At 46.4% G+C, this 12,500-nt stretch overlaps 3 protein-coding genes across 3 annotated transcripts in view; 2 read left to right on the forward strand and 1 right to left on the reverse strand.

The window, feature by feature from the left end:
• Positions 1–1,155, forward strand: part of pds5a (PDS5 cohesin associated factor A) — a gene marked incomplete at its 5' end in the record, with an annotated part of 21,378 nt that extends 20,223 nt beyond the window's left edge. The window contains one exon of the mRNA XM_084454439.1: positions 743–1,155. Coding sequence (XP_084310565.1) covers positions 743–746 — 4 coding nt within the window. The 3' untranslated portion in view covers positions 747–1,155. The remainder of the gene's footprint in view (positions 1–742) is intronic.
• A 2,382-nt stretch (positions 1,156–3,537) lies between these two features.
• Positions 3,538–7,602, reverse strand: ube2kb (ubiquitin-conjugating enzyme E2Kb). The gene is made up of 7 exons (XM_084454276.1): positions 7,369–7,602; positions 6,492–6,585; positions 6,244–6,302; positions 5,937–6,019; positions 4,841–4,940; positions 4,491–4,619; positions 3,538–4,185 (listed from the first exon to the last, which is right to left on the reverse strand). The coding sequence occupies exons 1-7, from the start codon at positions 7,429–7,431 to the stop codon at positions 4,111–4,113; spliced, it is 603 nt and encodes a 200-aa protein (XP_084310402.1). The 5' UTR covers positions 7,432–7,602; the 3' UTR covers positions 3,538–4,110.
• A 1,082-nt stretch (positions 7,603–8,684) lies between these two features.
• The window catches only part of smim14 (small integral membrane protein 14), a 4,734-nt gene continuing 918 nt past the window's right edge, over positions 8,685–12,500 (forward strand). The window contains exons 1-5 of the mRNA XM_084454532.1: positions 8,685–8,844; positions 9,832–9,914; positions 11,295–11,343; positions 11,495–11,643; positions 11,791–12,500. The exon at positions 11,791–12,500 is cut by the window's right edge and continues 918 nt beyond it. Of these exons, the coding sequence (XP_084310658.1) occupies positions 9,840–9,914; positions 11,295–11,343; positions 11,495–11,643; positions 11,791–11,829 (312 nt within the window). The 5' untranslated portion in view covers positions 8,685–8,844; positions 9,832–9,839 and the 3' untranslated portion in view covers positions 11,830–12,500. The remainder of the gene's footprint in view (positions 8,845–9,831; positions 9,915–11,294; positions 11,344–11,494; positions 11,644–11,790) is intronic.

The following is a 12,500-nucleotide window of genomic DNA, read 5'->3' on the forward strand; positions in this document are numbered from 1 at the left end:
CATCTCGCTGTGGAGGGGTGCATGCTCCGGCAGGCAGGGAGAGACCAGAGCAGGAGAGCAGGGGAGTTGGCAGTGAGTTGGTTTGGTACGAGGCTGTCGATAGGCTTGTCAGTCAACCCTAGTTCTTCTGAGGGTTCGTGGTTCGAGGCTAGTCATGCAGGGTAAGCATGAACGTCCCATCATTCATCGTGAACAGTGGTATTCTAGAAACAGCTCAAGTTCAGGTCTAGTGTGGAGGTGTGTTAGCCTGGAAGACAGACTTCCTCGCAAATAAGTTTTTCGCGATACAGTCTGGACTTCCAGCCGCCCAGGACAATTTGAGTGGGCGGGACTACTTGCCTTGACAGACAAACTCCTTCAGCCAATCAGTGTAACAAAACAAACCTTTTCCATATCCAGTTGGATACTCTTGTCGTCTTTAATTGTTGTTATTGTGTCTATTTCTGCAATAACTGCACTCATGGCTGTGTATTTTCTTCTATTGGTAACGTTGCCGCTTGTTGTTTTGTTCTACTAGCGGACACAACTCCTGTATTTCATCATCTACGGGAAACAATCAGGGACTGGGGGCGGAACAGCGGTTCAAAGGAGGTCCCTGATTGGTTCCCCATTTTCTGGGAAAACTCAAATCGTTCTGGGCGTCTGAAAGTCCAGACTGTATCGCGAAAACTTTATTGTGAGGAAATCTGGCGTGTGTGTGTGTGTGTTGCAGTAGACATTGACCAGTCTGTCTTTGTTTCAGGTAAAGAGAAGATTCCTGCAGCCAAGACCCAGACTGTAGAGAACACAGCAGACTCTTCTCACATACCCCTACAACCCTTCTCTCCCTCTCTCATTCACACACACACACACACACACACACACGTTCCTCTATGACCCTCTAAAGCTCTTCTGGACCCATGACGGACCTTCCTCACACACACACACACACACACTGACACCCATAGAAGGTTTTAACACCTTGTAGTCATGATTGAAGCTCATTGTATGTAGGTCTTACTATCTAAACATGTTGGGGTTGTTTTTTTTCTTTGTGTTTGTCGCTCTTTGCTTCTTTTGTGGAGCCGTTTTTAAAAACAGATGGACATTTTCCAAACGTTTTAATCTGGTTATTATGATGGTTGCTTATTAAATTCCCTGGGAAATCTTAACTGTCTACGGTTCCTGACCCTTTTTACACACACACACACCTAGTCTGTCTCTCTTAAAGTCATGCATGTTTTGATTTCATAGTTGAAAAAAGGAAATGGACTGCACTTATCCAACATTACATACATTTATCCAAAGCACTTTAAAATGGCCTCTCATTCACCCATTCACATACCAATGGCGGCAGCTGCCATGCAAGGTGCTAGCCTGCTCATTGGGAGCTATTTGGGGTTAGGTGTCTTGCCCAAGGACACTTCGACATGTGGACAGGAGGAGCCGGGATTCGAACCAGTGACCCTTCGATCATTGAACGACCCGCTCTACCTCCTGAACCACAGCCGTCCGCCCATAGAACACATTAAAGCACTGAGCTGCAATGTTTACATGAAAAGTGCTTTACAAAAATGTTATTACTAGGAAGAGTAAAGACATTTACATTTCAACCAGGTTAGTAAAACAAACCTCTACCAGAGATCTTTCATTCACTTGTGTCTATAAACACACTGGCATTCTCGTCCAGTTGGTTATTCAAGGAGAGGAAGCAAGGAATACAGGAGACATTTGAGCATTTGACAAGAGAGCTTTTTAGGACGAAGCAAATTACAATATCTTCAAAAAATCACCAAATAAACACAGTAAAATCCACAAGTGTTCCCAAGGTTGTTTTTTAATCAAAGAAACGTGACAGTTTCACAATAAATAACCATGCTTCCAACTGCTGATCCTGGTCGAGAAACGAAAAGGAGAAAAATAAAAACTTTTAAAGTCCAAATCCAAAACAGAAAAACCCAGAAATGCAACAACCCTTCTTTCTTTTTTTTTTCTTCATCGTGCAATATAGAACATAGTGAAGAACAGCAGGAAGACGGGGAGAGGGGGAGTCTTTTCCTTAGCTCGCTTTGTTTTTTGTCCTTTCTTTTTCTTACAAAATATAGATTCAGCCATCGATGGTGCTATCTAGTGATGATGATGAGTAGGCTCTTCGTGTAAGGGTGCCAGGTTATGTACAAATGAAGGGAGGAGGCCTGGCGAGTGTAACCCAAAACTATTCCCTCTCTAGTGCACTACTTTTTTGAACCTGAGAACCTCTGACTAAACGTGCCTCGGGCGAGAAAGTAGTGCACTTCCTGCAGAAGGGAGTTGTGACTTGATCATAAAACCACATTTCTCCTTTTAGGATCCACCTGGGTTGCCAGGGCAACGGAAGAAGAGGGGAGGGGCCGAGTGGAACTAACGGGAAAGAGAGAAGGATGAAGGGATGAAATGGGAGAAGAGGGGCAGTAGAGGAGAGAGGAGGGAGGACAGCCCACCTCAAACATGCTCCATTTACAGTCGAGGCGAAGCCGTGTCACCTCTTTAATCGTGCGGTCGTCTCGACTTCCTAGTGCCAAAGGTGGCAAAGAAAGTGTATGTGAGGCTGCCATCTCATTGGCAGAAAAAATAATATATATATATAGAACCGATATATTCAACCATGTTTAGATAGTAATTCAACCTCTTTCACCACAGGAACGTTGATTATCACGATCTTTCGTCAGAGTACTTGTAGGAACCAATGCTAAATGCTAAACGGTGACTGATGACCCTGGTCTGGATACTGCAGGACGGTGAACGAGCCTCCCAGACCCCGGGCTTGCTTCCCTGCTCATTTACCAATACTGTACTTGGGGTGCGTTTGATTTAATGTACCCAGTACAATGAAAGAGTCCCAGAAGTGAGTCGGCACAAAGGAATTACTAAGTTACCCCCCCCAGACACTGACTCGAGATCAGCGGAGTCACGTTCCCATTCTAACGGATGGGATCAGTCGTGCTGATCCTGGACCTGTTGCTGGGGACGGCGTCTAACCACCTTATAGCCTGACGGGCCGAGTCAGTCACTACCGTTCTTTTAATACATCCATGGTCGCTACACGACAGTAACTGATTGTACTGGTCAAAGAGGGTTTTCAGCAGAGTAGATGGGGACTTCTATGTAAGGTACCACTGAGGTAAAGCACACCCAAGTCCTCTAGGAGTGAATGACACATTAGCAGTAATAGTAGTTGTTGTTGTTTGATTGATTGGTCTGGTTATTCACGGCGTGAATAAGAACATGAACAGCTGTGCTGTTCACCACGTCATTTGGCTGAGTCCATCAGGGCAGCACACAGCATGCAGAGAGGAAATACAGACAGGTGGAGAGAGCTGGTGAAGGGGAGAGGGGAGGTTTGGGGTGAGGGGAGGAAGAATTTTCTGGAGTTATCCCCCATCTAGCTTTGGTTTCCACACCCCTCAATCAGTCTCGGCCAATCAAAATTTTCATTACAAGAACGTCACTTCAACAAACCAATCGGAACACATTTGGGAGAGAAATTGGGAAAGAATTGACAGGTGAGATATTTCAAAATAATTGTTAACTAATCATGATTTAATTTGGAAAAAATGTGTTTTACAATGTAATGTAAGGAAAAGTAACATAGATCCGCATTTATTTCCAAATGTATACTATTAATATATCTATTTACAAATAACTTTATCCTTGTTTTTAAGTGTGTTTGTGTGTGTGTGTGTTCCACCAGGCTGACAGTGGTTGACTTCTAAATCAGTTTCTTTATAACAGGGAGCTGCTTATGAACGTGGAAAGGGGGGGGGGCAGATGAGGGGGGTAATTAAATTTCTAGGGAGACGAGAGGATGAGAGACAGACCGGGAGGAGAAGGCGGGGTGACGGCGGGAGCTGAGCTGAACAGACGGCAAGATGGAGAGAGCGAGAGAGCGCACCAGTGAGTTGGTGGGGGTGGTCGGCGGCGAAGTGGAGGGGTGGTTGGGAGGAGGCGGGAGGGGGGGGGGGGGGGGGTTTAGGTCAGATCTGATAGAAGGCATCGTCGAGAGGGGGGATGGGTGAATGTCGCGATGGATGGTGAAGAGAGAGGGGGGCAGGCAGCGGGGGTGAAGGGGGCGGGGTCACGCCTAGCAGGGTCTCAGTTGTTGAGCAGCTGTTCTGTTGCCGTCTCCACGTCCCAGGATTTCGAGGACAAGGCTGCTATTACTGCATTCTGGAGAGGAGAGGAAAGACTGGAGTTAAATATCCACTGACATCCCAAACAGAATGGGCTCTTATGGTATTTTACTACCACAAACACATGGCCCTGTTTGAATCATATTAAACGCATGCCGCCCCCCTGCTTCCTGTGACCAATCTCTAATCTAAGCATGAGTGGATTAGTACCCGCTTTGCATAGGAAGGCATGCTTTCACCTATCCAGTCATCGTAGACCACAGGTTACTTCAAGGAAAGAAGGAAGAGTGAGTATTGAAACAGGGCCCATGTTCTCTAGTTGGAGGAGGAGTGTGTTCTGACCTTATCGAAGCCCATGGCACAGAGTTTGTCTATTTTGCGCGTGTAGTCGGGACTGGAGCAGGGAGCACAGGCGTAGACATGGGACCACAGCCTGGCTGTCTGCTTGAACATCTCTGGGTTCTGCTTGTACTGCAGAGAGAGAGAGAGAGGCAGAGAGAGAGAGAGTTGACTAATCATGAGAACAGAGGAGAGGGAAACAAACAGAGACAAACACTTCTGGGCTCTAGTATAACGAGGAGACAGCTACCCAAGGACTCACACACACACACACTCACACACTCAGTAATGTTCACAAACAGGTTCACACACATTTCACATTCTCTCCACACACACACACACCCCTATATTACCTGGTTTGCCACTACTGCGTCCTGTGGGTCATCTGGTTCGGCGGCTGCCAGCAGGGCCTGTAGAGACAGCAGCACTGTCCGCAGAGTCATAGCAGCAGCCCTGGAGAGGGAGAGACAATGACTACGTTTACATGCACACCATATTCCCATTAAGGTCAATATTCTGGTTAATGTAATATTCCGAATAAGGTGTTTATATGCGCTGTAGCAACTGGAATATTCCGTTTACATGTTAGTTGGCATATTCCCGTGGTTCAGCGGGAAAATCAGATGAATCCACCCAGAAATTGTTGTTACTATAGTAACGTTAGTGTTGGTAGCTACCCAGCTAGCAATCATTTGTTCTAAAAATGTTTTAATAATGTGCAGGACGTGTTGGGAATGTTCCCCAATGTTGTGGGAACATTCCCTGCTAGCTGGGTAGGTTGTGGTCGTTGAGTGAGCGTCCTCCAGCTAGGCCATAATGTTTGTTTCCTACATACTCCTCCATTATAGTGTTGTCCTACTTGCGCTTTTGAACCACAATTAAGCTACAACACTCCTGTTGATCCACTTTGTCCTGAACAATGGAAGACGAGCGAGAAGAAATGGCGAACGGGTTTATCGCCCTCCAGCTTATGCCGTTCACGCCAGCCAAAACAACAATACCCAGGATTCCCTGCGAATAAGCATGCGCAGACGTAACTGAATATTCCGGTAAATGACATTTTCCGATTAAGGTGTATACATGTCAAAATATTCTGATTGAAACAGGCATATGCCAGGGGTTTTATTCAGAATATTCTCCAATGGGATTATGGCCTTAATCGGGTCCGGCACGTGTTTACATGACTCTGGCCCAACCGGAATATTGAGCATATTCCTATTAATACAGGAATATGTAAACATAGTGAGAGGATCGGTAGGTAGAGAGCATACTGGCAGGGAAAGATGACGGCATTGAGGTAGGTAGCGATTAGGAGCTACTCTTACACTCATGTATGTACATGTACACACACACACAAACAAACCTGACTAGGGGATGCGGGGAAGGGAACTCCTGCTCTGAGATACCCTGTGAATAGAGGAACCCCGTCGTGCGAGCTGCCCAACTTACCACTGGTCTTTTAGGATGTCCAGGCATATCGCACCCGTCACTGAGCTGATGTTTGGATGCCAGATCTGAGTGATAAATCGCACCTGAGAGGGGATGAATAGAGAGTGAAAAGGCAGAGCGAGATCAAAATAAACGGAGACGGCAAGAAAGGAAGAGGGAAACTGAGCTGATCAGCTGATGTTGTTATGAAGAGGTCAGGAGTGTTCTGGGTTGTTATGAAGAGGTCAGGAGTGTTCTGGGTTGTTATGAAGAGGTCAGGAGTGTTCTGGGTTGTGTAATGCGGTCTTGGAGCTCGTACTGTACTTGCCTTTGGTGGGTTAAAAGGATATGTTTCGGGAATTTTTATTTCAAGCTGAAACCTGCCACCTTTTGGAGAAAGAGAAAATATTTGTGATATTTGTGTTTGTATGAAACCTTTACGCTGCCCTCTTGGCCAGGTCTCTCTTGAAAAAGAGATGACTTCTTTACGTGGTTACATAAAGGTTTCATAATAATTAAAAAAATAAAATGTATATCTGTGTGTAGGTGGTGGTGGTGTGTGTGTGTGTGTGTTACCTTCGTACGGCGTGTCTGGTGGTCCTGCTATCTCTCCCCTCAGCTCTGTGAAATTCTCATCCACCAGATCTACTTTTATCTGGTTTTTACTCGTCTGTGAATGGAGAGAGAGAGAGAGCAATAAGACAATCACATGTGACATAATACCACACTGCCAGTCTTTATTAGAAACATATGCAAGGAAATATGTCTTGGCAGTGACGATGCTAGTTAACTAGTCAGTGTTACTGGCATAACTTTTTGGACATGGTTACGTACTGGCCATCAGGCTAGAAAAAGCATTAGCTAACTTTACCTTGAGCTCGCTAAATGAACCATAGCTAGCTCTACGTTATACTGCATGTATATTTAAGCTAATTATCCATCAGCTAGCTAACGTTAGCTGACCTAGTTTGCTACCAAAACACCACACTTTTCAATTGGTGTGCGTGCTAGCAAGGCAGCTGTCAAACTTGCAACCTAATGCTAGCTAGCAGTCAAGCAGTGAGTAACTTGTCGACTAGCTTATGGCATATTGTTATGAAAAGCCTTTACATAACCGACAGACATTTGTGCAGCAAAATCAAGTTAAACTCTATTCCTTTCCCATCGTAATTGTGAGGCCTGTCCCCGGTGTTAAAGCCGCGGTGTTTCCTGACCGAACACACCCGTTGGCCTCACCTGACGCCGGGGAGGCTGTCCCCAAACACGAGTCACGACACCCAGCAACACAGCTAGCCTTGCTAGCTAACGCTAGCGAGCTGAACTTCTCATGTTCGGGCCTCACTTTGGTGCAACAGAACAGGTATGACAGCTACAACGAACACACTCTCAATCCACCCCGATGACAAATCTACATTATTCGCATATTTTAACAGTCATAAGTAGAATAGCGCACCTCTTCGCTTTTGAGAACTTCTTTGAACTCCCGTTTGATCCTCTGGACCGCAATGTTGGCCATGGTCCTGCACCTGAATCGGGGCCTCCCCTCGGCTGAGTGAGTGTGGCTAGCTTCGGCTTGTCTCTCGGATGCCCCCCCACTCTCCACTCCCACCGGTTATTTCGTCGTCTCTCGTTTCTTTCAGCTTCTTTTCCCCACTTCAGAAACACAGCTCCGGGAGCTCTCCTGATTTGAGAACAAATGGTGCCGTGACCCCAGAAAAATGCGTGCGCACAATGTGAGTCAGTCTGGAATCGAGTAGAGAGGAGAGGAGCATCTAGAAATGTGCATTGTTGGAGCTATTATTGTGGAAAGTGTGGTCTGTGTGCTTTTGTCTTGGGAAAAACAATCATGATATTTCCACTAAAGCACTAAACTAAACATCAAAGGCATTTCATGGGTGGGTGTTTGCTTGGTCATGTGATGTAATCTTGTCTGGGCTGAACTTGTGCATAATCGTACACGTGAGATCATGATTTTTAAAGATGTAAGTCATATATTTTGGAAGTATGGGTTTGTGGCAATTTACGTAATCTTTTTTTCATCCTTTCCCTTCCCCCAGAGAACTCTGTCACAGTCTAGAAAAGAACGCACCAGTGACTTCTCTTTTGTCCAATGAAAAAGGTACGTTTTCCAGACATGACTAGTAACTAAGGTATGTCATGCATATCATGATGGAATAATTTCTGGTCAAATAATATAGGCTATTCTCCAGCTTGTATACCGGCATGGTCAGACATGTAAATTAGACGTGTCCATCAATGTACTTATATATTCTCTGGTCAAAATGTCATCTTGTATCTTCAACCACAAACCATGTTTTTGACGAGAAATTGATCTATCGACGATTCCTTATGTTATGTTTCACCGTCTTTATGGAATACATGCTGTCACTCGATCTGTTTTGTTTACTATCGGAGGGCCACCTCCTGCAGCCAGCTGTATTTTGATTGGTTTGGATGTGTGGTTTGACTCTCTGAACCAATCGTATAAGTGTGCGTTTGATAAACAGATGAGAATAACAACAGGTTCACCCGATTCGGTTCCCTGTTCTACATATTCTAATGTTCCCATGGATGTATTGAATGTTCCCAAATACGAAAGCTCCGCCCGGAATCGTGTTCTCCCTACGCGGGCGTCCGAAACGTAAATCGAACAATTTGTTCCACGAAGTACCCGGAGGTCTCGCGTGACGTGGCTCACGTTTGTTCCACGAAGTACCCGGAGGTCTCGCGTGACGTGGCTCACGTGTATCAAAACAGACGGTCGGTAAACCAGCAGCTGTCTGGATCCTGTCTTTCCGTTGCCTCTACGGCCAGGATAGCCTGTTTCTTTTTTCTGCAAGGCTTTATCCGACCACTGCGGAATAATAACAACAAGCTTCAGAAATTCACTGGATTCAATTTGTACTTTTGATTAGGTCGGCTTTCTTCGGTAAGTAAGTCAAATCCTTTCAACAAGCCTTTTCCTCCGGTCTCGGCACAGCCATCCTCGTCCACAAAGCAGAGAAAGAGGAGGTTGGTGCTACGGTTAGCTGTTTTTTCGCCCATGATGGAACAAAATGTACAGCACATAACGTTAGGCATATTTTTTGCTTAATTTAATGGATAGTGTAGTGTCACTAAGTTTCCCACTCGCTGTTAAACAGCTGCATTTCTTTCTGGCTTGCTGTGTCCGGCTCAGTCTATATGCTGGAATGGGCAGATACATAAAACAGGTTCGCCTACAGCAAAACCCATGCAACACACGGAGCTTGCTCATCTCTCAGATGATTATTATCGCCCTGTTATCATTTAATTTTCATGCAAGCATGATTTATCAATCTACACTACGCGATTTAATACGAATCAGCAAACAGGATGCTGTTTCAGGAAATGACCACACTTCTTAGACCATTAACTGGCGCTATAAAGGGGCAAAAGTCAACACCCTTTCTAAACAAATATTTGGATAGATGCTATCGTACCTGGTCGACCAACTGGCTTCAATAAACTGCCTCTAGTTGGCGTTGGCCTGGTTGGTTACCTGTGCAGCCTTGTCCAACGCCAGCAGGGTGTCAGAAGTCTAGCCAGGTCGAGAACTTCCATTGTAAACACGGAGACTTGGAATGCAGTTACTATATACTATATCTATGAAGACTGAAGACACACAGCAAGACTCGGGGTGTGTAGAGGTACACACACACACTTAGTAGGCCTCTAAATGTAATTTTAGGGGTATGACCTTTCCCAACAATAGCTGGCCTATTTTCCTACCGTGACTTTTGAAACATGAGTCTGTGTTGATGTGAAATTGCATCAGTCTGAAGTAGGCCACGGGCATTGTTCTATTGTAGGTTGCACTGCCAAAGGGGTTGATTTGTCCCCACCTGGAGTCAGGTGTGTGCGTACGTGTCACCTGCGTGTTCTTGTCTCTGCGCAGGTGAGACCATGGCAGAGGGAGGCTTCGACCCATGCGAGTGCATCTGCTCTCATGAACACGCCATGAGACGACTCATCAACTTAGTAAGTGTCACGTTTCACATCAACAGGCATATTATTCAGCAATGCTGCCAATGACCGTTTCATTCGTACATGGTACCTGTGTCTTGTACGTATGGAAAATAAAAAGAAACATCCCTTCATATGCTTATGGCTTATGCGCCAATTGATGCATTTTGCTTGAAACGTTCACCTGCTTGTAACTATGTATTTTATATCATCAGCCTTTTTATAAGCAGCTCAACAGCTGTGTTAACTGTCTCCCCTCCTTGAGCTCATGGCCGAAATGAACGAGGGATGGATGAATGAAGGGAGGAAGTAGAGGAGAAGAATTTAAGATAAAGCCAAGCGAAAACTTCCGAGTAATGAGGAAGAACGAAGGCGTGGAGAGACTGAAAGCTTGAAAGTTATCTACGTGGGATACAGAAGAAGAAGACAGGGAGGAGAGAGAGGGCTAGAGACGGCCGGAGGAGTTAGAAAGACAGGCTGAGCAGGGCGAACGAAGAGAGAGAGAGAGGGAAGGAGCCTGAGGAGCTGTAAGCCTGCATATCCTGGTTCCTGGTTCGCCCACAAACACTCATACAGAGCAGAATGCACACGTCTACTGTCTGAGGTCAGACTAGCCTCACAGTCACCACATGAACACACACACACACACCTCCAGATGTCCCCACCATCTCACTACAATCTCTCCCCTGTCACGTGTGTGTATGTTGTGCTTGGGTTTGTCTGTCTGGGTTTATCCGTTTCCTAGAGTAGTCATCAGCATGTTTCAACAAGGAAATGTGATGTACCCAGTCCTGCGTTTTCATTGGTGTGTGAGTGTGTGAGTGTGTGAGTGTGTGAGTGAGTGAGTGAGTGAGTGAGTGAGTGAGTGAGTGACGTGCATGGAGAGATGCAATTGGTCAAGCTCTCATGTGTCCCAATTTGGCCCACAGGAGGAGGAGAGGGTGTGGTCGACCAGAGTCTTAAGGGAAGCTTGGCAAAATGCCGTTCCCAATCATGCAAACTGGGCTCTTTTCAGTATGCTGAGACTCCAGGCAAGGCCGAGATGGTCTAATGTTGTTTACACAGTAACGCCCTCCCCCTCCTGCAAAGCAAGGAAGCTGAGGTTGTCTGCCCCATTTTCTCTGAGACTTGCGCTTCCTCTCTTCTCCAGAAGAGGGCGACTGAAGGCAGAGGAATTCCATGAGGTCATCGGAATGATGGAATGGAATCATTAAATAAGCAGAAACCAACAGCTTTCTGTATTGGTACATAAGCGCAGTTCTGTTCATTTAGTTGATGTTCTTACCTCTCTCCAATATCTTATGTTCTAACCCCCCCCTCTCTCTCTCTCTCTCTCTCTCTCTCTCTCTCTCTCTCTCTCTCTCTGTCTCTCTCTCTCTCTGTCTCTCTGTCCAGCTCAGACAGTCTCAGTCCTACTGTACAGACAATGAGTGCCTTCAGGACAGTAAGTAGGCCCAGAGCCTGCACTCCCAACATTTCAACACTGCCACTTGCACCACAATCCTTAGATCCTTAAAACCGCTTCGTTGTCTATCCCTATGAGTCGAAGTGTGACCAAATCTGCGTGTGTGTGTGTGTCTCAACCCGTCCTCCAGTGCCAGGTCCCAGTGGGCCAGTAGGGGGGGACCTGACCCTGCCCATGGTTCTGATGGGCTGGGCTCTTCTGGCCCTGGTCCTGTTCGTCCTGCGACCCGCCAGCCTGAGAGGCCCCCGGGCTGTCGGAAAGCCCAGTGGACCCCACAATGTGAGCGTCTACCTGGACGCGCCCCACGCTCACACACAACACACCTCCGACCACTGCTACACTGAACGCTGTTGCGTGTGTGCCTTGAATTGGGGAGAACCCGGTTGAACTTATCTGATCTATACTTTCTGGCTTTGCTTTGGACAGAGCCGTGACCGGGAACCTCCAGCACCGCCCGTGGACTAGCGCTGGAACACACAAGACTGTGGTTCTGCCAACGATACCAGCCGACCGACCGGACCCGAACAGCTAAATGTGACCTGGACTTCTCCACCTCAACCCCGGCTCTGCGTCTACCTTAATACCTTCAGCTATTCCGGTCTTTCCTTTTGTCTTACATTTTGGTTTGGTATTTCTATTGCCATTCGGCTGTCAGATCTGTCGGTCGTTCTGGCTTGGTGAGTCAGGTGTGGTGGCGGCAAATTAGAATATTAGAGACCAACTCTGTTCTTGGAGGAGAGACTGCATTCGGTTGTCAGCTCTGATGATTTCAATTCTTGTGCTAATCTCTGCTGTTGAAATATGGACCTGGGTAAGTTGATGTGAAGAAGTGGGTTTGAGGAGGGAGGGAGGGAGGTAGGGAGGGAGGGAGGGAGGGAGGGAGGGGTAGAGGTCACTTAGCAAAGCAGGGTATCAAAAACATTCCACAGTGATGTCACAATCCTGAGTAATGGTGCCAGTGATGTCATAAGTTGGGTTCAAACTTGGGGCTTGGTGCAAGGGTAGGCATATATTACTTGCCAAAGGGATGCTTGAAAGCGTTACATTTTGAAGCCAGAATGCCATTTTGAAAACGTTTTTATAATGAAACAACCCTTTGTTTACAGTAAGGACTCTGCAGACAGCGGACACCCCTT

Source organism: Borostomias antarcticus, assembly GCF_949987555.1.
Source record: "Borostomias antarcticus genome assembly, chromosome: 20".
Classification (NCBI taxonomy): Eukaryota; Metazoa; Chordata; class Actinopteri; order Stomiiformes; family Stomiidae; genus Borostomias; species Borostomias antarcticus.

Coding starts and splice junctions, on each gene's coding strand:
- ube2kb (XM_084454276.1), bottom strand. CDS start 7,431: ATGGCCAACATTGCGGTCCAGAGGATCAAACGGGAGTTCAAAGAAGTT. Junction 6,303..6,491: donor ACCAGACACGCCGTACGAAG/GTAACACACACA, acceptor TTTCTCCAAAAG/GTGGCAGGTTTCAGCTTGAA. Junction 6,020..6,243: donor ATCCTTTTAACCCACCAAAG/GCAAGTACAGTA, acceptor ATCCCCTCTCAG/GTGCGATTTATCACTCAGAT.